The sequence below is a fragment of the Kogia breviceps genome, chromosome 14 (genome assembly GCF_026419965.1).
Source record: "Kogia breviceps isolate mKogBre1 chromosome 14, mKogBre1 haplotype 1, whole genome shotgun sequence".
NCBI classification, from domain to species: Eukaryota; Metazoa; Chordata; class Mammalia; order Artiodactyla; family Physeteridae; genus Kogia; species Kogia breviceps.
The window spans coordinates 13,438,059-13,466,011 of NC_081323.1; the positions used below are offsets into that span (position 1 = coordinate 13,438,059).

The window sequence follows — 27,953 nt, forward strand, 5'->3', positions numbered from 1 at the left end:
TGGGAGGACTTACTGTGAAAGTTTGCATTTCCCATCAGTGAACCCCTTTCAGAAGCCGGTTGAGAAGGGCTGATCGGGCACAAATCAGGGTGAAGATGCATAATGATTTGGAGAAACTGGCTTGAGATTTCTGGGTTAATGTCTTTTCTCTGCGCTGGTGCCTCCTTCCCCTAAAGGAGAATTACCTACCAGTGATAACTGGTGGTGCTTTGATGAGCTATTCACTGTGAGTGCATTGCTTCCTTTATTCTTAACAGCCCTTTAAAGAAGAGTCAGTTACAGCTCTAACAGTTACAGCTGAATTGACTGAGGCACAGAGAGGCTAAGTAACTTGCTGAAGAACACACAGCAGGCAGGTGACAGGGCTTGGATTCAGAGCGGGTGGCTTGGCTCCCGGAGCCCACACCCTGAACAACAGCACTGTGTTGACAGTGGCCGGCACCCAGCATGCCCTTAGTGATGGAGAATTACAAGGTGGCATTCCGGAACTCAGGGAAGTCACTTGACTGGTTTGGAGGGCTTTGGAGTGGGACCCAGCTGTGCTGGAGCCCCCAGCATGCTGCTTTGACCTGCATGCCTCAAGGCCACAGAAGATTTTGCCTCTCTGAGCCTCACCTATGAAATAGGTACAAAAACACCATCCTTGGAATTCCCTGGTGGTCCAGTGGTTAAGACTCCACGCTTCCACTGCAGGAGGCAGGGGTTCTATTCCCTGGTCAGGGAAGTTTTGCATGCCATGCAACAGGACCAAACCCAAAACCAAAACCCATCCTTACGTCGTGGGATTTTGGGGAGGATTCGTAAAGTAGCTTCTTAATAAACATTAGCTGTGAATCACATGAGCCAAGTTTGAGAAGGAAAGAGGAGAGAGATTTTCCTGGCTACCCCTCTCTCTAATGTGTATTCACAAATTCCCGGAATTTGTCCTGCTCAGCGTTTTGTCCATCTGTAATCAGTTTCTTATTCAGTATTTCTAGATTGAACATATTGTGTATTCATCCTGTATTTACTAGCCACTTCCTCATGGGCCTGTTTCTCTCTGGGCCTCAGTTTCCTCATCAATAAAATGAGGAGTCTCTGGTCCTACCTCCTTCTAGAACTGTGGTGAGGAGTAAGTCAATTGACATTTGTATCGGGAACAGTGTCTCACAGGTGATAAGTGGTCAACAAAAGGTAGCTGTTATTACTATTATTTGTTTCTGGCTGCCCTCCTCCGGGGGGCAGGGCCCTTCCCTGGGAGCCCAAATGTCTAGGAGTTGCTCAGTGATTATTTGTTGACTGACTGGTCCCATTGTTTTCTACTCTTTGAAATCTGAAGTCAGGGCCGCCAGGTGAAACATAAGGCACTATTTTCCTCTTAATGGTTGCAGACATCTCTGTGGGTGGTGTATTGACAGAAGGTTAGACCTGCATGGCAGCTCGCTGGAAGTTTCTTTACCACCAGGGTTTCTCGACATCGGGTGCTGTTGACATTTCCTGGGCCTGATCATTCTCTGGGGTGGGGTGTTCTCCTGTGCACCGTGGGGTGTTTAGCAGCATCTCTGGACTCTGCCCGGTAGATGCCAGTAGCAATCCCTCTCTCTTTGCCTAGGGGTGACAACCAAAAGTGTCTCCAGACATTGCCAGGTGTCCCCTTGGCAGGTTGAGAACCACTGTTTTTCACCGTTCTAGTCACCCGAGCCCCTTAAAAGTAGCACGTGAGATGAATCCCGGGGCGGGGTGGGGGGGATGTTCTGAATTCCTTCTGCTTGCTGGAGCTGGGGATACAGACCTGTTCCCTGGCATGTAGTGAGAATCCCATAAATCTTGTTGTTATCATCCATTTCTCCCCCTAGTCACTTAAAAATACCTTAAATAGTTAAATACGTGAGAGGGATCCGAAAGAATTCAAAGAGGAGTGCAGTGTTGGCTGATTTCCTGGATGTTCCTCCAGGCCTTTGCAAACCCAGAACCCACGCAGCTCCTATTTCTTTCACCTAGGTTCTATTTCTGGCCTTTTTTTTCCACATGAATTTTGCCCCAGGCCAGTACATAAAGAGGTGATTCCTTCTCTATTTCATTTTATGGCTGCATGTCAGTCCCCTTTGGATGACATTGAAGTTACTTCCCACCTTTGGCTTCCATCTAAGGTGTGTTGCAAGGGCTGTGCTAATCCATCCTTCCGTGCACTCTGAAGCCTGGGGACCTCCGTATCCAGGTGATGTTAAGCATCCTTTTGACCACGGTAATTTGGGTGACATTCTGGGCCTAAAAATCTTTGCTTCCTCAAAAAAACAGGCCATGAGGTGACTCGCGGGCCGGTCCCTTCTTCCCTGGTGTCTTCCTAGAGAATTTTCTTAGTCTTCGTTAAGGTGACTTCAGACCCTGCCCAGGGCGTGTGGGGAACGTTGCCTGGTTATGAGCTGCAGCACCTCTTCCTCCATCTGCCCCCTTCCCTCCAGCCTCTTCATCCCCTTTTCTTCTCCAGCCCGCTTTGCTGCTTCAGCTGCTGCTGGCAGTCTTTTTGTTTTTGAACTGTTCCTCTGATGCTGTAACTCCCCATTGCAATTTGAAAGCCACCCACCAGCACCTGAACTTGCCAGAACCTGAGCTGAGTCCCTTGCAGCCTAGATAATAATGCACATGGGTTTCAGCCAACTAGAAAGAACCAAGGCCTCCTGTGAGCTTGCTCCTCCGCCAGCTGCTGTAAAGGCCAAAGGCAACTGGTTTCTCCACATTTTCTTGGTGGTGATTTGGCAGTTTTCAGGCCCTCAAATATGTACACAATGTCGGATGCAAGCCTTCTGGGCCTGGACCTGCTGAACGGGTGGGTGGGGTGCAGCAGTTTTTCTTGTAGGAGTTAGGCCCAGCCTCCCCCTCTCTATGAAGACCGAAAGAGCTTGGCATTCTGGAACCAGGAAATTCCTGTTGAGATGTCGTCGTTTTTTCCAGAGGGCTTCATCCCAGCTGAGGGACGTGCGGGGAGAAAGGGCTACTTGGTGGCAATTGCCTCTAGATGTTGAGGCCTAAACAGTGAATTCATTTGTAAATCAGCCTCTTCTCCCTCGTTGGAAGCAATTGCTGTCTTGCCTGGAGAGTTTGGAAGTTTATCTTTTACATATGAATGTGCCCATTAATCACCGCTTCTGCATTATTGGGAGGGAGGGGGAGAGAGAGGGAGGGAGAGAGAGAGAAGTGGAGGGAGGAGGAGAGAGGAGAGGGATGGGGGGAGGGGAGGGGAGAGGGAGACTGAGTTTGCGTGTGGACAGTGGGGAAGATGGTTTTCTCATTTCTGGGAGAGGCACATCAGAACTAAAGATAATTGGAAACAATTATTTCAAAACACCTTCAAAATGCAAACCATCCCAACTTCATCCCCCTACCTCCACCCGCCTTCTGATATGTGCACTCCAGCGAGTAGAACCACTGCAGCTTGCTGTGTTTATCCACATCAGCGAAATAAATGGCTCTTCGGTGCTCGCGCTGAAGATTTTCAGCTCAGCCGAGCTGCCGTCTGCCGAGGGTGGTAAATTAGAGCCGAAAGCCCGGGGACGCGAAGGCTCGTTGCCGGGCCTCGGGCTGCCTGATTGCAGGGAGGTGAGGCTGTCCTGGCCGCGCTGGTCAGCCTGGTAAGTGGTGACTCTTAGCCTGTCGGCTGTGCTGCTTCCTCCTCCCCCTGGGAGAGGCTGCTGAGGATCCGGAAGCAGGAATGTGTGCCGTGTGGGAGCCTCAGTTCTCTTTAAAAGAGAGGCTAGGCCCTCAGAACAGCAGAGCTTTCTCGATGGCAGGTAAGCGCCCCATCCCAGGGTTACCTGCCCCTCGCTTGCTTGGCCTGTGCGGTACCCAGCTTCCTGGTACAGTGACATTTCCCCCAAGTTGAGAGTGACCCTCTTCCTCTCACTGCCTCATCTCCATTCCAGCCCTTCTTTTCCTGACCTGGAAGTTCACAGTCACATGCGGGAGACCTTTTAGGAGCCCAGCTTAGGCCAGTGCAGCCTTTCCCCCGGGAGGCCCAGGCTGCGGCCCCGTCTTCCAGAGTCTGTGGGTCCAGGAGATGCTCCGAGTCAGCAAAGTATTCGCCTGAGAGTTTCCGTCGCTTACGTGTCCCTTGTGGCTTGGACATTGTCTCTGGCAAGAAAGATGATGTGCCCTCCCCACCCCCTTGCTTTGCTCTCGATTCCTCTCCTTTTCTGGTCCCCGGCCTGGAGGACATTCCGGGCTTTTGTTTGATTAGGATGTAATTACTGGCTGGAGAGGGCCCTAAGATTCCTGGGGAGGGAGGAGGTCTGTTAAGGTACCCGCTCTGTGTCTTTGGGAAACGCCTTGAAATGATGCACTGCGCTAGACTCTGCTGCTCCTGGAGAGCAGCGTGTGGTCACATTTGGGGGAGGCCGTGGCGAGGGCTGGCAGTTACCCCGCGTGTCCTCGTGGCCGAGCCTGCACAGGCCTCTGCCCTTGCTCCTGCCTTGGCCGTTACAGGAGGAAACCTGGACTTTGCGCCGTCCGGTGGATATGGAGAAATCGTGCTCTCTGGGCTGATTCCCGGCTCCACGTTCTATAGGCTGGCGTTTCCGTAACTGAAGCTGTGGCATTGATTTAACATGCTCCTTGGAGAACTCAGCTCTGCTTTTGGAGAGGGATGGTGGTGGAGGAAGCAGAGGGGAAAGAGGAGGAGGAAGGGGAATGCGTGTGGCTTTAAAAAAAAAAAACCAGCTGCTGTTTACAGAGTGCTTCCTCTCTGCCAGGTATTACACTAAGAGCATCACATGAATTAACTCGTTTAATCTGTGGATAACTCCACGGGGTGCCACCATCTCCATGTGACGGAAGGAAGAGCAGAGGCACAGAGAGGTTAAGGAGCTTGCAGGGTGGCAGCAGGACTAGGTCCTGACCACGCTGTATCCTCTGCCACCCGGCCCGACTTCACTGTAGGGTGACCACTTGACTGTCCGTCTCCAGCCAACCAGTTGATTGGTCACCCTACTTCCGTGGCCTTGGCTGCTGGTTCGGGCCTGTTGACCGAGAGTCTTTCATTCAGCCCCTGTCCATCTTGCTATTGACCTCATCAAGGAAATTTAACACCCGCAAAAACACACCACAGGGCCGGTCCTCCAGGCCCTGGAGTCCAGGGGAAGTGCCCGGCCTTCAGCTGAGGCCTGTTCTCTCTCCGGAGGAGACGATTTCCCTGTAACTGGCATGTCATTTCCTAGACTCTGGAGCAGGGCGAGTGCTGTGACTCAGGCGCCGGATGGGGGTGGGGGTGGGGTGTGCCTGGTCTGGATGGACGGGCACTGGGAAGCAGTGTTGGAGGAGGGGAGACGGCCGCGCAGCCCCCCAGCCTGTTCTGTGCTGTAGACCAGCCTGTGGTGCCACCAGGGAAGGTCTGGAGGTGAATCTGCTTCCTGGGAAGCGCCTTTGGGAGAACAGCTTGCATCATCAGCGAGTGACACTTTTCCCACTTTTCTCCCGGTTCCTGGAGCTCTCCAATCCCCACAGCCCGCCGTCTGCAGCTGGAAAGGAAAAAGGCAAAATGACAGCGTACTTTTAAGACATTTTGAGACCCTGGATTAGGAAATCTTTGGGCTGCAGAGCTGAGACAGACCTCTCCCTGGGGTGAGGCCACCCATTGGGCCTTCGGAGCCACACTGCCTGGCTTCACATCCCAGCCCGGCTACTTGTGTCATCTTGGGTGGGTGACTTAGAGGGAAGGACGTGAAAGGCATTTTGAACAGGGTCTGGTGCATTGTGTGCAATACAAGAACATCTTAGTTGTTAATACCCGGCGGCTCAGGGAAGCTAAGAGGCTGGGTTATCTTGAAGGAAGGCGTCCCTCAGGTCAAGGGACATCTAGGAAGGCCTGAGCGGGATTATTTCTGGCCTATCACAAGACACGGGTTCAGGGAGGGTGTCATCACATGCTTGATTCCTAAATACCTAGTAGGTCTCGCCCTATTATTAAGATTTCAGTGAAATGGCAAGGGAGGGGAAAATTCTGCTGCTTCCTGAGTCACTGCTCCGGCCTTTTCTTCTAGACTGCTCTACTCCCTCTCCAACGTTAACTCCTTCAGAACCAGACTTACTTTGGGACGGAGGGGGTTGGGCCAGCCCTGTAGAATCCCAGGTCCTGCTACTTGCCAGGAAGGTCTTTCAGATCAAGGGTGAACTGTTTCCCTGGTGATTCACTGTACAGTGGCTGTGTGTCATCATTCACGTTTATACATGAAATGCATTTAGAAATATGTCCCTGTCAGAATTAAATCATTAAAGAGGGGAGGAAAAACCCCCCCACAAAACCTTTGACTCAGCTTTCTGGAAAAGGTCCTCAAGGCACTTTGTTACCATGACTACAGCAAGGTTCCCACCCACCATTCTATCACCAGCAGAGGCCTAGCCTCCATTGGAGTGGGTAGGTTTTTAAGTTAGAATGCAGGCCTGCTGTCTCATATCTGGGAAGGACACTGAATCCAGCCAACATTTCTCAATTTTTCTCCCTAAGAGGCTTCAGTGAAAGCCTCTGCTGTTGACAGATGTGTCTGTTGTGTCGAATCTATTAAATTTGTACCCCTGGGATACAGCCACTGAACGCTCATTGACTCTGGAGGGAGTCAGTGTGTTTGTAAGCAGGAATGGAATTGGGGTTTTTCTCTTTTGCTCAGATTAGAGGGTTGTGGATCCTCTTAGGTATGGGCAGCCTTTTAGGGCAGACCCCTCCTCTCACTGAGTTAGACCCTGCTGCCTTTTCGTTTCCTGGTGGCCTTAGGTAAAACTGTCTCCTTAGCGCTCAATGACTTATGAGTATATTCATTTCTAGTGATCCCCCCGCCCTGCCTTCACACGGAAATAAAGAATTGCAAAGTTAAAAGAGACTTTACGATCCTCCGGCCTTGTAGTTTTTTAATCTTTAGAGTTGATGTCTCCTGTGAGAAGATGAAGTAGGCTATGGCCCCTCTTCCCAAGAAACTGCATCCACGTACAGAACCTTGGCATGCAGATCATGGGGCCCTGAAGCATTTGCATGGGCTCCAGGTAAGAACTGGTCTGTTCCTTTTCTCCATCTCTCCTCCCATTATACAGATGTGTCCCTGAGGCCCTGAGAAGTAGGGGGAGTCGCCTGGGGTCATGTGTTTAGCTGTTTTCATTCTTTCTCCTTGCCTCCTTGCTTGGCTTTCACTTCCTGGGTTCTGAACCAACCCTACAGGTAGCGATGAGGAAGGAGAGGAGATCGGCAGGAATCTCTAGGCTGGAGAATTCATACTCCATCCCCCAAACATACAACCTAGAGCATCTCAAATTAGTGTGCACCTTAATCCTCCAGAAGGCTGGTTAAACCCCCTGATCTCTGGGCCCTATTCCAGTTTCTGATTCTGTAGATCTGGCGTGGAGCCTGAGAATGTGCATTTCTAGCAAATTCATAGGTGATGCTGCTGCTGCTTGTGTGAGGACAGCACTTGGGGAACCATCACCCTAGGAGATCTCAGCCACAGGTGAATGACTTACACTGCAGTGGGAGGAGCTGGAGACCTTTCTGGCCCCAGGGGTTGACCAGGTATGGGCTGGGTTGTGGGTTTCATCCACTGTGCCCCGTGCTCCAGCTCTGCAGTGCTCCAGGAGGCTAGTACCTCTCCTGGGAGGGATTGGGAAGTATGTGAGGCACTTTTGGTTGTCACAGTGTTTGGGAGCATCAAATGGCAGTGGGTGGGAGGGGGCTGAGGTTGTCCTGGCAACAAGGAGGAGCCGTCCCCGCCAAAATCCACTAGTGCTCTGTTGAGAAACATCGACACGCTACAGTTGACCCTTGAAAAAGACATGTTGGAACTACTCTGGTCCACTTACAGTGGATTTTTTTTCAGTAAATGGAGTACCTGTTTTCATTTGACCAATCTTTAAGCGTAGGGGAAAGTTTGTGTTTGATTACAGACCATGGTATGGGGAATCAGAAAAATACTAGGGTTTGAGTCCTGATTCTGTCCAGACTGCTTCGGCTTCCCGCCCTTGGGTGAGTCCTTTATCAGTTCCTTTGTTTTTGAGGCAGAGGTAGTAGTACGTGGATTTTCGACTGTGTGGAGGTCGAAGCCCAAACCCCTGTGTTGTTCAGGGGTCAGCATTACTTGTTTTTTCCCTGAATTTGTTCCTAGCTTTCCACTGGGCTGACGTTGCTTACGTGCTCTCTTTCAGAATCTGTCCACAAACGGAATAATACATGCGAAATCAAAACCTTGGCCCAGTGGCTTTCCCTTTTTGCCTGGCTAGGGTGCCATTTCTTCTGGGACACATCTCCTTTGAGCCTTTTCTTAAGTGGGCTTTTCTTAAATGCCCATCCTCTGACACTTGAGCAGAGTTACTTGGGTTTATTAGATCCACGTAGAACAAATCCCAAACTCCTTCCTGGGGTCTGCACGCTCACGCTGATCAGCCCCAAGTTTGTTCATTTGGTGACATTTTTTATCCTGAATCAGGTCTCTGTCATTTGCTCATTACTGGCTTTGGTTTGCACCTGCTGCTTTTTTATGTGATGCTGAACCTTCTAAATATTTCCTTTTTAATTTTCCTTATTTTGATAAAGCAGTCCAGGCACATGATAAATAAGGGCACATGGTGGAAAATAATGCCTCCCCCACCCATTGCAAGCTCTCCTCCCCTGAGGCAACCACCAGTCTCCAATAAGAGCTTGTATTTCTTGTGTTCAACCAGGAATATTTTAGGCTTATGTAAATTATGAATATATATAAAACATCTTTTTAAAAAAAATTAAAAAAGGAAGAAATAGAAGACAAAATAAAACAGAAAGATAAAGACAAAAAAAAGAGAAAGACAAAACCCCCATATTTCTTGGGCTGTGTGTGTTAGTCTGTTAATGGCTCTAGACATGCACTGTTTTTTTTTTTTTTGATAAATTATTTATTTTATTTCTGGCTGCATTGGGTCTTCATTGCCGCACGCAGGCTTTCTCTAGTTGCGGCAAGCCGGGACTACCCTTCATTGTGGTGTGCGGGCTTCTCATTGCGGTGGCTTCTCTTTGTTTCGGAGCACGGGCTCTAGGCACGCGGGCTCGGTAGTTGTGGCTTGTGGGCTCTAGAGCACAGGCTCAGTAGTTGTGGTACACGGGCTTAGTTGCTCCGTGGCATGTGGGATCTTCCCAGACCAGGGCTCGAACCCATGTCCCCTGCATTGGCAGGTGGATTGTTAACCACTGTGCCACCAGCAAAGTCCCAGTACCATACTGTTTTGATTACTGTGGCTTTGTAGTATAATCTGAAGTCAGGGAGCGTGATTCCTCCAGCACTGTTCTTCCTTAAGACCGTTTTGGCTATTAGGGGTCTTTTGTGTTCCCATACAAATTTTAAACTTAATTGTTCCAGTTCTGTGAAGAATGCCATTGGTATTTTCATGTGTTGCTCTTTTAACCTGATGCAGAAGCTTGGAGATTGTCATACGTCAGTTTGTCTAGAGGTGCCTCATTCTTCTTCATGGCTGTATCCCGCAGTATGTTATCAGGCCAACTCCCAGTTTGTGGACACGTAAGTCCTTTCTAGTCTTAAGTATAACACACAGTGCTGCAGTTGAATCATCTTGCATGTGCTTTGCTGCCCTGTGACCATGTCTGTAGAACGTGCTTCTAGGAGGAGATGGTTGGGTCAGAGACCCTACAGAGAAAGTGAGAGTTTTTACATATGGTGGGGAAGTGGTGTGAGGATCCCTGTGGGAATGAGAGGAGGTGCTCTCTGGGGAAACTTGCCAATCCCAGGCTGCATCTTCCCACTAACTAGCTGTTGTGTGCTGCTGGGCCAACCTTTTGGCTTCTCCAGGCTGCTGTTTTGATGTCTGTGGGATGGTCCCCTGACTCTGGGGTCTCTTCTCCCTCAAGGTGTCTGTGGTTAGCATTTAATTTCCTCTCGGGGCTGTGTCTCAGTGCAGCAACCTGAACATTTGTTCAGGATTTTCCTGCAGTCTGCCTGGTGAGCCTGGGGAATTCCCTTGTGTAGATTGGATTTTGCAAAAGTGGTCCATTGTCTTTATGAGCCTGCTGGAGGATGCTCCAGCTTTCAGTCAAAAGTAAACCACTAGGAGGCCTTGCATGTGGCCATCTTGGACCCTGTTGATGTGCCCCAGTGGCTCCTGTGCAGACAAAGGGCTGTGACACACAGCACAGCCTGCTTGCTGGGATTTGCCTGAGAGGTAACCCTGGACAGGGAACATCATCAGGCCATCTTTGCGGACAGTCATCTTTCCGGACTCCGCATCCCGTCTCATCACCTGTGCTCTCAGCATAGCTTTCTCCTCTTCTGGTGCCTGTAGCTTTCATTCCTCAAGGATAGAAGGTGCCCCTGGGCATTCCATTGTATCCTCCTTAAGCTAACAGGACAGCCATCTGGCATGGAATAGATTCAGATCTTCGCAGGTGAAGATTGGATGGTGGTGGAAGTGTATGTGTTTTTTTTTTTTTTTTTTTTAATTGCAATAATTTATATTTTTTGTTTGTTTTTTATAAATTTATTTACTTATTTATATTTGGCTGCATTGGGTCTTCGCTGCTACGTGCAGGCTTTCTCTAGTTGCGGCGAGCAGGGGCGACTCTTTGTTGTGGTGCGTGTGCTTCTCGTTGCAGTGGCTTCTCGTTGTGGAGCACGGGCTCTAGGCATGCGGGCTTCAGTAGTTGTGGCATGCGGGCTCAGTAGTTGTGGCACGCGGGCTCAGTAGTTGGGCTTGCGGGCTCTAGAGCGCAGGCTCAGTAGCTGTGGCACACGGGCTTAGTTGCTCTGTGGCATGTGGAATCTTCCCGGACCAGGGCTCAAACCTGTGTCCCCTGCATTGGCAGGCAGATTCTTAACCACTGCGCCACCAGGGAAGTCCCAAGTGTATGTGTTTTAATGAGATGCTGGGAGAATAAAAATAGAAAGGAATGGATTGACAGGGGTGGGGTTGGCATTTTTCAGGTGAGAATGTAGTTTGTGTTGATCTCTTTGGAGGAGAGTCGCAAACATGATGCCTACTGGTGACTGGGCCACGGGGACTCTGGTGGGTGGGGTATATTTTTTTTACACAGTTATAATTTTTTTAACCTGATAAACATGAATAAATGTTGTCTTCCACCACGAAGTATGTTTGCCTTCATTTTCTTGAAGTGTGTGGCCTTCTTTTCTTGGTCTGTCTTTTATGGTTTTCTGCTTTTGCCATCAGACGTGGGTGTGTGACAGCTCACGGCAGCTGGGTCATGGCTTAGTCAACAGGGACACAGTAGGGAAGGGTGGGGACTGTGACAAAATGGGCATTTTCCCATCTAAAAAGTGGCTGGCTGGTATTCAGCTCTGTCTGGTCCCATAAGTCCCTGCAGGCCCTGATTTTTTTTTTTTTTCTTTTTAAATAGAAGCCCCAAATCTAGGTATTATGTGAAGTTTCTTAATTTTTATATTTTGACAGCAAATTAAAATTTTTACAGAAATGTTGTGTTGGCTAAAGAAAGACCGACTGACCTCTGAGACAGGCAATGAAGATGGGGGGTGGGGGGGAGGTATAGTCTAGGAGGAAGGTCACTAAAATGGCATTAGGTTTGGGGACAAAATGGGTTGTGTCCCTAACACCCCCTTCCCGTGGGGCCTTGTCCTCCCCGATTGCTTTAAAGTGTGTGGTCCTGTGTGTCTCTTTCAGATCCTGGCTCCACAGAGAGAACAGCCCAGAAAAGAAAGTTCCCCAGCCCTCCGCATTCCTCCAATGGCCACTCGCCACAGGACACATCAACAAGCCCCATTAAAAAGAAAAAGAAACCCGGCTTACTGAACAATAACAATAAGGAGCAGGTAAAAGGCCAATGGGAATGGTGTCCACACCCGGGGGGACAAAGGCTGTCGTTTCTTTCTAACTGCCGGTGTGCTTGGCATTTAGCAAGCTGCCTTGCTCCGGCTGTCATTTGCATAGGACAAGAAGGGCAGCTCAAAGTGGGCCTGTGCAGAAATTTCCAGTGGGTTTTTCAGATCTCTTTGGGGGACAAGGGCAGTGACCCAGATAAGATACCGTGCTCTAGGATTTGGGGATTTTCCTTCGATTTCTTTTTCCACACGTTAGGACTGTTTTAGGACAGTGCCGAGCCCTGCCTGGAGGTGGTTGTGTGGCTGAGGCATGCTCCCTTCTGGTCTCAATTTTCTCATCTGTAAAAGAATAGGTTTAGGTCTGTGGTGAGAGACAGCTGCCCTCCTACCCACTGCGACTTGGGTAATTGGTCACTATGCACCCTTCTCAGAGTGCGCAGTCTCTGGCAGACTCCACCCTCCCTCAGCAGCCAGGACCAGTCAACTAGATGCAAAAATCTGTGCCATCTTGGATCTTGTCTCAGGAACCTTCTAGCTCTAAAATTCTCTGCTGCAGGCTAGCTACTCTTCTGACTTAAAAAAATGAGAGGTGTTTTAGTAGACCGTGAGGTCAAGTCTAGCGTTGGAGGAAACAGGATGCCCAGCAGGTCTGATACCATTTCAGCGGGGATTCATTGGGATGTATTCATCGATTTGTGCAGATTATGGATGCCGAAGTGGGCCCTGGGGATTTGAGGTTGAATAAAACAAGATTGTTGCTTTCACGGGAAGAAACCTAGCAATGGTTAAATGACCAGGACTGTGAGAGGGGGACATGTCTGTGCGTGAATCTATTTTCTCTCTCAGAATTACATAGTGAAGTGCCAGCTCTGCTGTTGCCTTGAGGCTGTGGGCAAGTTAACCTCTTTGTGCCTTGTCTTCTCATTTACTGAAATGGGAGTAATGATCTTAGTGCTACCAAACTTGCAGGGCTGTTGTGAAGAGGAATTGATCTAAGTGACATAAATAATAATTAAAGTTAAGCCAGGGCTTCCCTGGTGGTGCCGTGGTTGAGAATCCGCCTGCCAATGCAGGGCACACGGGTTCGAGCCCTGGTCTGGGAAGATCCCACAAGCTGCGGAGAAACTAAGCCCGTGAGCCACAACTACTGAGCCCACATGCCACAACTGCTGAAGCCCACGCGCCTAGAGCCTGTGCTCCACAGCAAGAGAAACCACCACAATGAGAAGCCCGCGCACCGCAGCAAAGAGCAGCCCCCACTCGCCACAAGTAGCGAGAGCCTGCGCACAGCAACGAAGACCCAACACAGCCAAAAGTAAAATAAATAAATTTAAAAAAAAAAAAAGAAGTTAAGCCAGAGTCTCCATTACGAGGAATAGTCACCCAGACTATCTATGAAATAATTAAACAACAGCTGTGGGAATGTTCTAGGCCTGCACTGTACAGCGGGATAGTCACAAGCCATGGGTGGCCACTGAGCATTTGCAAAAGTGGCAGGTGTGCCTGAGGAACTGAATTTTTAATAGATTTAAGTAGCCGCCTCTGGTTCGTAGCCTCTGCGTTGAATAGCCCAGATTTAATGAATTGGGAATCCTATTATAGGAGGAAAAACTGGTGAGTTCTAAGTAAACCTCTGGGAGGAATTGCAATTTGAAAAAACATGTATAATAATAGTGTTGGTGAGAATAATACTAGAAGCAGAACTTACAGTGTGTGCCCATCCTGTTGTAAGCCTTTTTGTGTGTGTTCATGTTTACAATGATGCTGTGAGGAAGGGCTGCAGTTGTGTCCATTTTACTGATGAAAACACAGAGATTCAGAGAGGTTAAGTCACCTCCCCAGGGCCTCACAGTGAGTAAGAAGCTTACATCTGCCTGGCTGGCTTGAAGCCGGTGACCACCCACCCCTGTCCCCCGGGAGCCATCCCATAGCTGTCGAGCTTGAAGACTAAGAAAGAAACATGAAGGCTATAAATAATCCTCAAACCTTAATTTACAGCAAACCCTCTCTTACCAGTTTCTGTAAGTCATGAAGCAGATATTGTCCCCCTTGGACAGAGACAGTCTCCTAGTGGCTCCTCTGTGTGTGTGCACACATGCACTCGTGCTTTGTGACTTCCTCCTGTCCTTTTAAGAATTGGCTCACATTAAAAAAAAAAAAAAAAAAAAAAAGAAAAAGGTAAAAGACATTAAGAAAAACAAAGAATTGGCTCACATCTCTCTCTCTAGAAACTGATCAACTCTTAGGCAGCTCACACATTTTCTTCTCTCTCTTCCTCATCCACGTGTTCATACCACTTCTGTAACACTTCAGCCTCGTGACCACAGTGGTGTGTTTGTAAATCTCTGTCCCCCTCTGGTAGGAGCCTCAGAAAGTGGTCAGTGTCCAGTGGCTGCTTTTGCCCCAGCGTTGGACACAGGGCGGGAGCTCATGAATACAGAATGCACTGTGGACGTGGAACAGAGCAGGGCTGACCGGACACAGGGCACGGTTATGCTTCTGAAGATGATTCTCCTATCTGCAGTACTCATAGAAGAGTTAACGGAGCCATGGCTCTGGAGGGAAGGGCTCCAGAGCTGGAGACCTGACTCCTTCCTGTCCCACTGCATCTGGGAAACTCACTGTGGGGCCTTGTGAGTTGCTTTCCCATTTCTGAGCTTCAGTTACCTTGTAATATAGGGTTTGGACTAGGAACATTCTAAGGTTGATTGTAGGTTTGTGTTTTTCACATCTAAAACTCCCTGGGGCTGAATGGCCAGGAGTTGGCAAAGGAGAAATAGCCTTAACTGTAAAGAAAAGAAATTCCTGACCCTTGATCCCATAATTCATTCCAGCTTGTAGTGTTTACGTAGAAGGGGGCACCCTCCCTCAAGCACAGTCTGTTTTCCTAAGAGGAACTGAAATCTTAAAAAAAAAAAATTCTTCTGGGCATGTGTTTCTTTTCTTCTCTTCCCTTTCTCTTTTCTTTCCTCTTTTAGATTATAGAATTGAAAAAAATTATGGAATTAAAAACAAAATATACATCTGCATGTGCTGGGTTTTACCAACATAATTTCTGTTAGTCACCAACATTTGAAGATCATGAGATTTCAAATAACAACTTGTATTTCTGGGTTCCTATAAAAACTCAGAAAAATCCAGCAATAACAGGAGCTGAGTAGAGCCTGCTCTCTATAGACACGGGGCCTGTGTGCTCTAGTTTTCCGCACTCCCCACCCCTCCCTTATGTGGCATACCCTGCCAGCTTTGCTCATTCCTTCTGCCTCTGGTCTTAGGCGTTCAGGTTCTTTTGATTTTTGGTATACACCAAGAGTCTCTACCCCCTTCTTGTTTTTCTTTACTCTGAGGTTGTTCTAGTGTTCTAAAAAGAAATCCATTCTAGCATAATAACACCCCCGCCCCCCCATATTTTTCCATTTTTGGTAGAGATGTTTTATTATGAAGTGGAGATACGGTTTTTTTTTTTTTTTTTTTTCCTTAAACTCACGTCACTCTGTTATTGGTCAAATCAGTCATACAACCAACTGGGTCATTCCATCATTGGATGACTTGAATAATTTTTTTTTTTTTTTAATACAGCAGGTTCTTATTAGTCATGTATTTTATATACATCAGTGTATACATGTCAATCCCCAATCGCCCAATTCATCACACCCCCACCCCCCGCTGCTTTCCCCGCTTGGTGTCCATACGTTTGTTCTCTACATCTTTGTGTCTATTTCTGCCCTGCAAACCGGTTCATCTGTACCATTTTTCTAGGTTCCACATATATGCATTAATATATGATCTTTTTCTCTTTCTGACTTAACTTCACTCTGTATGACAGTCTCTAGATCCATCCACGTCTCTACAAATGACCCAATTTCGTTCCTTTTTATGGCTGAGTAATATTCCATTGTATATATGTACCACATCTTTTTTTTTTCTCTTGTGGTACGTGGGCCTCTCACTGTTGTGGCCTCTCCTGTTGCGGAGCACAGGCTCCAGACGTGCAGGCTCAGTGGCCATGGCCCACGGGCCCAGCTGCTCTGCGGCATGTGGGATCTTCCCAGACCAGGGCACGGACCCATGTCCCCTGCATCGACAGGCGGACTCTCAACCACTGTGCCACCAGGGAAGCCCAATACCACATCTTCTTTATCCATTCATCTGTTGATGGGCATTTAGGTTGCTTCCATGACCTGGCTATTATAAATAGTGCTGCCATGAACATTGGGGTGCATGTGTCTTTTTTTTTTTTTGACGGTACGTGGGCCTCTCACTGTTGTGGCCTCTCCCGTTGCGGAGCACAGGCTCCGGACGTGTAGGCTCAGTGGCCATGGCTGACAGGCCCAGCTGCTCTGTGGCATGTGGGATCTTCCTGGACCAGGGCACGAACCTGCGTCCCCTGCATCGGCAGGCGGACTCTCAACCACTGCACCACCTGGGAAACCCGCGTGTGTCTTTTTGAGTTATGGTTTTCTCTGGGTATATGCCCAGTAGTGAGATTGCTGGATCATTTGGTAATTCTATTTTTAGATTTTTAAGGAACCTCCGTACTGTTCTCCATAGTGGCTGTATCGATTTACATTCCCACCAACAGTGCAAGAGGGTTCCCTTTTCTCCACACCCTCTCCAGCATTTGTTGTTTGTAGATTTTCTGATGATGCCCATTCTAACTGGTATGAGGTGATACCTCATTGTAGTTTTGATTTGCATTTCTCTAATAATGAGTGATGTTGAGCAGCTTTTCATGTGCTTCTTGGCCATCTGTATGTCTTCTTTGGAGAAATGTCTCTTTAGCTATTCTACCCATTTTTGGATTGGGTTGTTTGTTTTTTTAATATTGAGCTGCATGTGCTGTTTATATATTTTGCAGATGAATCCTTTGTCCGTTGATTTAAGGTTTCACCCATTTTTCATATATTGGGAATTCATTACTTTCAGGGGAATTTTAAGAAGAGATTTAGAACATACTTTATTTTTAGGGGAAAGAGTATTCTGAGGTTTATAATTAATTTTTTAAAAAATTATTTATTTGTTTTTGGCTTTGTTGGGTCTTCGTTGCTATGTGCAGGCTTTCTCTAGTTGCAGCGAGCGGGGGCTACTCTAAGTTGTGGTGCATGGGCTTCTCATTGCGGTGGCTTCTCTTGTTGCTCTAGGCACGTGGTCTTCAGTAGTTGTGGCATGTGGGCTCAGTAGTTGTGGCATGTGGGCTCAGTAGTTGTGGCACACAGGCTTAGTTGCTCCGCGGCACATGGGGTCTTCCTGGACCAGGGCACGAACCCGTGTCCCCTGCATTGGCAGGCTGATTCTTAACCACTGCGCCACCAGGGAAGTCCTATAATTAATTTTTTACAGTCTTTTTGTCTAGTGATTTTACCTCTTAGGAAAGGTTTGAAAACATATAGGTGCTTTTTTCTTGGGACTGCCTGTGGGGGACATCCCAAAGCCTGGAAGGGTGCTTCTGGCATCGTGAGGAGGAGGGTCAGGTTGCTAAATGTCCTACGGTAGATGCGGCAAGTAATACCTTGTCCCAAGTGACATTGGCCCTTTACTGTAAAATACCAATCTAATCTGTAGTTCTTGGGACATTTTGAGTTTGAGTCCTTTTGGGAGGTTCCCCTTCCCCTCCCTCCCTCCATCCCTCTTTTCTTTACTTCTTTTCTTTCTTTCCTTTTCTTTCTCATTAAAGGATCGAACAATAATCTGCTAGCAGATTTGTGCAAAATGGCCTTAGGTGTACCTTTGATCGAATATGGCACAGAAATGACAGGGCCCCTCTTGTCTCCTCTGAGTACAGGAGTATTATAAAGAGGTGGGCCAGGATTTATTTTGCTGGGCCCATGCATTGTCTTAAAAATTGGGACATTTCACAGAAGTTCCTTGTTGGGTGGGGGCAGTGTATTAACAGCTGAGACAGGTCAGGGGACAGACAGCAGGATTGCCCACTTTTCCTTGAGGCCAGGCAGCCCCTGGTGTGTGTGTCTGCCTGGAGGCCTAGAGCACTGGAGCTGAGAGCCCTGAAGACGGGCACATGCTCTGCCCCCTCCCACCATCTCGCCAGCCCTGAGGCTGAGTGCCAGCGTCATCCTCACCCTCCAGGGCTAAGCAGTCTTTCTTTATTTTGCAGTCCTTGTGCTTTTATCGAATTCAGGAGAATGCAGGCCAGAACTAGGACTGTTTTCATTCATCTGTGTTCCCTATGTGGCCCCAGAAGGAATTTGAGTCTGTGGTCCTCTCCCCCCAGCCCCTGGCCCCCCAGACATGTACCCTGTGCTCACACACAGCCCCAGAACCCATCCTCTGGTTTTCGCAGACCAGGTGCGGCCCAGAGCCTGTTTCTGTAAATAAAGTTTACTGGAACAAAGCCACGTCCACTCAGTGACATCTCGCCTGCAGTCGGTTCTGCTCTACTTTGACAATAATTGAGTCATTGCAGTAGAGACCACACGACCTGCAAAGCTTCAACTGTTTACTTACTGTCTTTATAGAATTCTTTTATAGAGAAAGTTTGCTGGCTCCTGGTGTAGACTGAGGTGTTCCAGAAGTGAATGAATAAGCCTGTCTATTTCTTGTTAAGCTGGCCTGTGGAAGAAGCAGGGAATGTGAACATGTGTGCTCACAGCCTGCAGTTAATCTCATAGCAACACAGGTTGTAGCCTGCTTGCCTTACTAGCAGGCTGGGAACGCACCTTGTGCATGTGAGGGAGAAAAATCGTAAACTCATTCTACCTGAAATGATTTGCCTTTCCTTTTTTAAATGTTCCGTATTTGTTATCAGATTATTTTTACGGAGCAGGAAACACAAGCAGCAGATAAGGCAGGTATCTGATTGACAAGGTTATTACCAGGCAGCTAGTTCTCAGCAACAGCTGCTGTTTCGGGAAAGGATGAAACTCCTGAAAAGAGTAGGGGGCAACCTGGCCCTCCATCCTCATGGTCCTCCCAGGAACGCCCACCCCTGGCCAGGTGAGGGTAGGGGCAGGGACAGGGGGTGGGGGGAGCTTCTCAAGTGGAATACCCCAGCTTCTATTAAGTGGAAACGACTTAGGTTGCCGACTAGGGAGCTGAGCTGTTATATTCGATTCTTCTAGTTTCATTTAGGTCTTAATGACTCTTCCTATCCTATTATTAACTTACTGAAAGGAAGTTGGGCCCTGAAATACAGCTTACAGCTATCTTGCAAAAGCCACAAAGCATCCTGGAAGACCCCACTCAGGTTAGAAATAGTTCTGCTTGCTTGATATGTACAGTTTATCTTTCAATGGGCGTTCCTCCCCCTCCCCCTGCCCCCGCCCAACACTCTCCCCCATAGAAACTCGAACAACCATTTTCCTAGGCAGATAGCAGATCCTCTACATGGATGGCTGTCAACTGAGGGCAGTTTTGCCCCCACCCAGGGACATTGGGCAATGTCTGGAGACATTTTTGGTTGTCATAATTTTGTGCATGGTGGATAGGGGGCCTGCCACCAGCATCTAGCCAGGGATGATGCTACACATCCTACAGTGCACAGGACAGCTCCCTGCAACAAAGAATTTTCTGGCTCAAGATGTCATGTGAATTGAGAACTCCTTGCTCTAGATGCTGTTATCTTTTTATGTCCCCTCTATTATGTTTTTAGCTTTAGCTGTCTTCCGAATTTTCAGATTTTTTTTTTCCTCTCCAGCTTTTTGCGTTAAGCAGAAGTTGTTATTTTTTTAAAAAAAGTTTTATTGGAGGATAGTTGATCTACAATGTTGTCTTAGTTTCAGGTGTACAGCAAAGTGAATCAGTTCTGCATATACATATATCCACTCTTTTTTAGATTCTTTTCCCATATAGGCCATTACGGAGTATTGAGTAGAGTTCCCTGTGCTATACAGTAGGTCCTTGTTAGTTGTCTATTTTATATATAGTAGTGTGTATATGTCAATCCCAATCTCCCAATGTATCCCCCTCCCCCCCTTACCCCCTGGTAACTGTAAGTTTGTTTAAGCAGAAGTTATTTTGGATTACAGAGAATGTTCTGTGAGGGGTCACTTAATCATCAGAATCTCTTCTGCATCCAGCATCATCTTTTGTGGGGCACAGGGACGAGAGAAAGTGCTCGGAGACCTGGGTGGGAGTCCTTGCTCTGGGCTTGGGGGTCACATAAGTCTTTTTCTTTTTCTTTTTTTTTTTTTTTTTTTGTTGTACACGGGCCTCTCACTGTTGGTGGCCTCTCCTGTTGTGGAGCACAGGCTCCAGATGCGCAGGCTCAGAGGCCATGGTTCACGGGCCCAGCCGCTCCGCGACATGTGGGATCTTCCCGGACCGGGGCACGAACCCACGTCCCCTGCGTCGGCAGGTGGACTCCCAACCACTGCGCCATCAGGGAAGACCCCAGATAAGTCTTTTTAACCTAGTTTTCTCATCTGTATAGTAAGACTCAGTGGTGTGTCCCCTGAGTACCTCACTGGGTGATGGTGAGGACAAAATGAAGATGGTGTGTGTGACAGTATGTTGAAGAACGTAACGTGGAAGGAATAGCGTCACGATGATGTTAATTCTTTGGAAACCAAGGAGAGCGCTCTATTTTAAATGTTGAACTGAAACAAGGCAATAACCAAGCTCAAGAATTGTGCAATTGCCCTTATAAGTAGTAGCTGTTTTCTTAGTAGAGATGGGAGTCGGGAGGCTTAGAAGGATTGGTTCACAAAGATCTGCTAAATAAGCGTCTGTGAGGCTCTTTATCAAGGAAGGTGGAAGTAGCAGGCATTTTGAGAACATTAAAACTTCATAATAAAAACCAGGAGCAGGACGGGTGCTTGCAATCTTGGTCACTCTTCCCTGTTATCCTGGGCGTCCTAGTCAGTAAAATAAGGAAAACAGACAAGTGATGTCAAAATATTAGACTCGGACTGACAAAACTCATGTTACTTAGAGATGGTAAGATTTTTAATCAGTAAACTACCAGAATTGTTTATATATGAGGTCAGTATTAAAAATCTAACAGTGCTTCTATATACCAACGATAACTATTTAGAAACTGTAATTGGAAAAGGTCCTAGTCACAGCAGCAACAAGAATTATGCAGCCCCTAACCAATATATGAGATGTTTATGGAGGAAACTGTAATGTCTTCCTGAAAGACAGGAAGAAGCTTGTTCTACAAGGTTTATTCAGAGGTAGGCCCTGTTGTTGTGGCTGAGCTGTTGTCCGTGGAATCAAGGCTAAAGTGGGTTGAGTAGCTTTCTCAAGGTCACACAGCCAGTTACCAGGTCATTTTGACACTTATCGCCAGACTTTCTCATACTTCCTAAGCAGTATTTCTTATTGGTTTCCAGTAGGCATTTTCCTAACGAGTTTCTTCCGAGCGGTTGTGTGAGTTTGGAGAGTGGCTCTGCTGGATTCTATAATACATCACTAGGGGACCATTTCTCTTGATATTTTGGCCATGAATTGGCCACCCCCCTCATCTCATCTCATCTGCCATTCTTCGTTCGTTCTCAGTAGGAGATGTGGCTTCTCTGCAAACACCAGGACTTACCATGTTGGAGAAGCATGGTTTTAGGAAAGCCTTGTCGGCTATTAAGTACTTTATGCATTGGGGGTAGACTTAGAAAATGAATGATCATTTTTGGTGACTCATTAATGGATCTATTTGCCGAAGGCCTGTTGTTGAAAGACTCCCAGGGCAAATTGCCATACTTTTCTTGGCTTTGTGCATTTAGACTTCCATTTGTTGGGCTTTTAACCGTATCAGCAATATTTGTAATGGCGGCGCTGTGTTAAATGCATACGTTATACGATCCCATTTAATTCCAGCCACAATACAGTGATGTTAGTTATTATCATCCCCATTTTACAGATGAGAAAATTGAAGCTGAGGCGTTAAGAGACTTGCCCTGGGTCATGCAGCTGGTAGAGCTAAATTTGAACCCAGGTGTGCCTGGGTTGTAACCATTGTGCTATCCTGCTAGGGCTGCCTGTTAACTCTTAAGACACCAGCTTTTCAATCCATGGCCTCTTAAAATACAAGAAAGAAAAAGAAATCTTAATGTCTAATGACCCGCAAACTCTGTATTAAGTAGAGTAACCCAAGATAGCTTTTTAATGAATGTGTGAAATGCTCTTAATTTTCTTCTGTTGTTATTGATGTATTTGTTCAAATTCCTTTTGAGAATGCACATTTGTTTTGAAACCAAACCTGTCTTTCTTGCCTACATTTCAGTCAGAACTAAGACATGGTCCGTTTTACTATATGAAGCAGCCACTCACCACAGACCCTGTTGATGTTGTACCGCAGGATGGACGAAATGATTTCTACTGCTGGGTTTGTCACCGGGAAGGCCAAGTCCTTTGCTGTGAGCTCTGTCCCCGGGTTTATCACGCTAAGTGTCTGAGACTGACATCGGAACCAGAGGGGGACTGGTTTTGTCCTGAATGTGAGGTTAGTTCCTGCTGAATGAATGCATTGTCTGCCTCGTTTCCTCTCCTTTCTTTTCTTCCTTTTATTTCAAAATTTTCAAATAATCCAAACACAAAGAAAAGAGAAGTTTCTTGCCTTCCATCTGCTCTATCCTGGTCACCCCCATTTTTGGACCAACATAGGCAACGGCCTTAGCACTGCAGCTCTTGGAAAGACAATTGCACTGATTTTTTTTTTTTTTTTTTTTTTTTGCCTCACTGCGTGGCTTGTGGGATCTTAGTTCCTCTAGCAGGGATCGAACCTGCACCCCCGGCAATGGGAATGTGGAGTCTTAACCACTGGACCACCAGGAAGGTCCCCTGCACTGAATATTGATTTTGATTCTTCATGGGTCTTTGGATCACTTTGAGATCTGCAGCCTTCTCTGATTCTCCTGTAAGGAACATTCCAGAAGTTATAAACTTCTGACAGTTTGTATGTTTTGAAGAGATCCCACGCTGTTTTCTTCCTTCTTGGATGTTGTCTCCTGCTGCATCATTGAATCATCAGCAGTAGCCAAGCGGGGAAGGCCAGTGTTGGTTGTATGTCCCACTTGGTTGCTTGCCACCTGATGCTTTTATTCACGCAACAACTGTTTCTCCTGTGCCTAGGTACTAGGGGTTCAGCAGTGAACAAAAAGAGGCCTGAATCCCATTCTTTTCAGGAGAAAAGGACAAAAACCACAATAGAGTTGTATACCGTGTGGTAGAAGAATGTTTTAGAGAAAATGAATTGAAAGTGAGGAGTAGGGAGTGAGGGGGGTGCAGAGTGTTTCCATTTTAAATGACGAAGTCCAGGAAGTCCTCTTAAGATTTAGGAAAGACTTGAAGAAGGGAAGGAGTGAGCTGTGGGGCAATGGGGGGACAGCCTTCCAGGCTGAGGGGGCTGCAGGTACAGAACCCAAGGGAGAAGCACATGGGCGTAGTGAAGGGAACGTGCATATTTCATTTGTAGCAAAGCCTAAATGCTCTTCATGAAAACAATTATCATGGTTTCCACTTTTCTGAGGTGTCTTCTAGTCTCAGCAACTTCCAACTATGATGCTTTTTCAAAATGCTGAAAATAAGAATGTCATCTAGAAAACAAAACCAAAAACAAATTAAAAACAAAAACAGAGCTTCCCTGGTTTGGCAGTGGTTAAGAATACGCCTGCCAATGCAGGGGATGTGCATTTGAGCCCTGGCCCGGGAAGATCCCACGTGCCATGGAGCAACTAAGCCCGTGCGCCACAACTGCTGAGCCTGCGCTCTAGACCCTGCAAGCCACAACTACTGAGCCCGCATGCCTAGAGCCCGTGCTCCTCAACAAGAAAAGCAACTGCAATGAGAAGCCCGTGCACCGCAACGAAGAGTAGCCCCCACTAACCGCAACTGGAGAAAGCCCCTGCGCAGCAACGAAGACCCAATGCAGCCAAAAATAAATAAATAGATAGATAGATTTATTTTAAAAAACCCAAATAATGTCATTTACATAATCCTTTAATATGGAATGTCACCTGGATTCAAAGGTATATTGGCATTAGATCTCAAACTCGAGTATGCTTTCTGTGTAGGAATTGGAAAGCTCTCCCAGCTGTCGATAGTGGGGAAAAAAAGCAAGCTTTAGGACAGTGTCAGTAGTACTGCTTTTGTGTAGTGGATGGAGCAAAAATCTGTGGAAAGAAGGTAGAGGCCAGGTCAGTATGATGATGACATTTTAATGGTGTTCTGCCCCTAAAATTGCAAAAGATGGTTACTGGTTTTCTTTGGGTTCCTATAGACGGAGAGATTGCTCAGCAGTGCCCTCCTGTTCAGAGCCTGACTTCATCCTGCATTTAATGTGGCAACTGGAACCTTCATTTATTTTCTTTTGTCTTGACCTTCCCTTCCCAATTGTTTAATAATTTCGCAGAGAAGATAGTGGCTCAGATAGGATGCTTTTGCTGTAAATAATAGATCTTGATGAAAGGCAGCGGAAACCAGAGAAATTTATTATCATGTGTAGAAAGAACCCAGAGGCAGGTCCAGGCCAGCTTTTGTTCGGAGCCAGCCTCTTTGCATTTCATTGTTGAGGCAGTGTGTCCCTCAAGGCTGTATGGTGGCTGCTGGGGGTTTTATCACGTGTGACTAGATAACAGTCCCCCTGAGAGGAGTGTCTCTTCTCAATCCGTTTTTATCAAGCAGAAGAGTTTGCCCATCAGCCTCCAGCTCACACGCCCTTGGGCTCATTGGTCAGGAACGGACCACCAGTCCCCACACAGGAAAGGCTCAGAAACGTTTGTTTGGTACTTTCAGTCTGTATCGTGGGAACTCGCCATTGCCAACCAGGAGGACATGGCCAGGGCTGGGGGAGAAGAGGTGAATGACAGTTGAGTGGGCGACCCAAGTATTGAGTGTGGATAGTTACCTGGAAATGAGCTGGAATTCAGACAGACAGGTGTTCTATGTCTAGGATTTCGAGTCCTGAATTTCTTCCAGTGGTGAACTGGGAAGATTAGCTATTTCGGCTCTGGTAGCTAAGCAATGAGATCCATGCGTCACGGACTGATTTCAGCTTATGAGCGCCTCTTACGTTGCCCTTTTTCTCAACAACCAACCAGACACGGCTGCAAGTTCCTTTTGGAGGATCCGGAGATCTGAAGAATGGAAATGAAATCCAAATTAATTGGAGAAAACTTTTCTCAGCTCTCCCTACACAGATGGTTCAAGAGTGTTTCCTGATAGCATCTGAATTTACTATTTTTGGTGTTGCTGCTGCCTAAGGATTCCGAAGCTTTTAGATCAAGTTCCAGATTTACATTGCAGAATCTGGTATCAGACAAGTCTTTGACGGGAATTTCTCTTACAGAGGGACATTTATTTCCCACAGCTAGACAGCTAGACTGCTCCGTGGGTAATTTGCCAGAACGTCCTGAGTGGGTTCACATCAGTGGTGACGGAGAATGAAGTCATTTTTATTATTAGTTCACTACCATCTCCTGGATTCTTTCTACAGGGCAGGCTATCCCTTTCCAACTGTGATGTCATTGAATTAATGCCTTGTCAGTTTCCTGCAAGATAGCCCAGAACCTTAAGAGTATCAAGGAAAGTGGCTGATTCATTGTGTGAAGTGATTACCCTGAAACCATCAGTGGCCTTTCATGTCCTATTCTTGAAACCCAAGGGTTACAGCAATGATGATTTTTCAGGTCCTTGCCTACCCCGTCCTTTTTTTCAGATTGTATTGTCTACATGAGCTAAAAACAGTTCTTGATGAGTTAATTGATGGATAGGTGTGCTTCTTAATTTTTATCCACTGATGCAGCACCCAGGGCAAGTAGATTGAAGTGCTCCGTCAAGCGAAACAACTGGTCTCATTTAGATGGGAATTATTTTTTAACGTGTGAACTTACTGGAAAATTAGGAGGAAAGGGAAATGAGTACATGGTATCGTAATTTTTTTTTTCTAACTGGATATCTGTATGATTTTGATTTGTAGAAGATTACAGTAGCAGAATGCATCGAGACTCAGAGTAAAGCCATGACAATGCTCACCATTGAACAGTTATCCTACCTGCTCAAGTTTGCCATTCAGAAAATGAAACAGCCAGGGGTAAGATGACACTTCCTCTTGTTATAAGTGTGAATGAGAATAGTGACCTTTGTTCTGTTAACATTTTTGTTCCTTGTAGTTGCCTTAGCTTTACAGACACCTGGGCTTATTATTACTCTTTGGGTCTTGTGTGCCCAGGTTCAGATACCTGTAAATTAAGTTGGACAACGGCATTAAGTTAATTCTCAAAAGTGAGAACTTTGTGAGACCAAGGAGTTTAATCAGGAAATGACATATGTTAGAAAGCTGGTGGGGATTTAAAATTCGGAGTGGTTGCGAAGTGAAACCTCAGACCGCATCGGGTAAGGGAGAGTTAGTAGAATTCCATTTCAGTGAGAGAGCTGAGTAGAACCCAGTTTCTTTGTAATCAAGGCCTTATGGTGGAACCTTCAGGTAAAACTCAACCAGTGAGATTCCTGTAAAGGGTGAGAATTTTGAAACGGGATTTGATGTACAGCCTTTGGCCTTTAAGGAAAATCTGTATGTGAAAGCAGGCCTGCCATGTTCAGCTGGCAAGCGGTGTACTTCTCCGTGGTTTCCCTCCCAGAAGTCCCAGTCATATCATAGCTGTGATGGTGGTTTTGTAGTTTTTTGTGACAGGTTTCAGAAAGATGGCAGTAAAATACCTTGTTTTTAAAAATAATATGTTATGACAAGATAGTCAACATGTTATGACATTTTTCCTATGGAAACTTGGGTTCTTGGGTAGGGTTCTTTTCTCATGTACACAAAGGCACCATATGGGCTAGTGGTGACCCTTTGTGAAACTCTTCAGAGTTTGCTTTCTAAGTCAAATAAATGTATGAAATGTAGATTCTGAGTGCTTTCAGTAGCCATTGTGGCTTAATTTCTTCAAAAAAAGTAGAAGCTTTAGTTTTGAGATTATATTCTGAAATTTGATATCACGATGAAAAAAATTCAGAGCATGCCAGTTGGGGGTTGCTAAATTGAGAACCTGTCTCTTTCACAAAATCTCTGTCAATGGAAGCAAAAGTATTAGCCTAAGTTTTGCGAAAAAACAAACTTTGAAAAGGAGAATTGATTCATGTAGATTTGTCAACACTGGAATTATAAACAAAAAAGAAAAATCAAAGAAGGTGTTAATTTCTTATGTAAATTGTTTGTTATAAAATCAGAACAGAAGGTTGCTGATTTTTGTGGAAGCATCCTTTTAACTTAAAATGGCCAAACTGATTCTGGATGAGAGGGAGCTTGGATGACTGCAAATGGTAATCCATTCAGATGCCTTGCTTGAGCATAATTTGGTGTTTAATGAAAACTTTTAGATTTTTTAAAATTGATAAGTAAATACTACCCATCAACAAACCAGGCCTTGTATTTTGAACTGATTCTTACTCCATAAGAAAGTGGATCAAGATACAAAACCTTTACAACAGTCCCTGCTTTGTTTTGTTTCTGGTTTTTTGGGTTTTTTTTTTTTTTTTTTTTTTTTTTTTTTCTGTGACACGTAGCCTGTGGGATCTTAGTTCCCTGACCAGGGATCGAACGCGCGCCCCTGCATTGGAAGCCCAGAGTCTTAACCACTGGACCACTGGGGAAGTCCCCACACAGCCCCTGCTTTGAAAGTAATTTGGCTCCTCAAAGGAGGAGCAAAAAAAACCTCACTAAAATTTCCGCCCATGTGTAAGATATCTGTTGGCACTTTAGGGGAACTTTATTTGGTGTGTCATCTCTAGGTGTAGCCCGATTTCACCCCCAGTCAGTTTTGATTATGGGCATTTTCAGTGTATAGAGAAGCCTCCTTCAGAATTCAGGTCACAAGTAACTGATAGCGTGTTTTTGTTCGTCTTAATTGAAGAGGCCTGGACCTGTTACTTGAGTATGTACTAAATACAAAACAAATGACAAAACTGGAACACAGCTGGACCCATGATAATGGATAACCAGGCAGAATTTGAAGGTGAACCAGTTTGGAGCTTCTCAAGGGCCTATTTTGTAGAAAGTTTTAGAACTGTATTTTCTGGAAAGTTGTCTCTGTTTTAAAGTACATCGCTGGTATTAATGCTTGGTCTTCCATAGCAGTGATGGGTTTGTGTCTGTGTATGTGCATCTTTTCTTTTATAGACAGACGCATTCCAGAAGCCCGTTCCGTTGGAACAGCATCCCGACTATGCGGAATACATCTTCCATCCCATGGACCTTTGTACATTGGAAAAGGTTGGCTT

The 27,953-nt window shown here is 46.4% G+C and overlaps 1 protein-coding gene across 33 annotated transcripts in view; it reads left to right on the forward strand.

Annotated features, from left to right (window-relative positions):
- The window catches only part of ZMYND8 (zinc finger MYND-type containing 8), a 126,080-nt gene that overhangs the window by 26,775 nt on the left and 71,352 nt on the right, over window positions 1-27,953 (forward strand). For 17 of the 33 annotated variants that reach the window (XM_067013877.1, XM_059038741.2, XM_059038739.2 and 14 more), the window contains exons 3-6: window positions 11,626-11,774; window positions 21,961-22,179; window positions 25,654-25,767; window positions 27,853-27,945. In XM_067013877.1, coding sequence (XP_066869978.1) covers window positions 11,626-11,774; window positions 21,961-22,179; window positions 25,654-25,767; window positions 27,853-27,945 — 575 coding nt within the window. Of the gene's footprint in view, window positions 1-3,673; window positions 3,768-11,625; window positions 11,775-21,960; window positions 22,180-25,653; window positions 25,768-27,852; window positions 27,946-27,953 lie in introns of those variants that run through there. The other 16 variants (XM_067013882.1, XM_059038743.2, XM_059038742.2 and 13 more) reach the window with 4 other exon arrangements.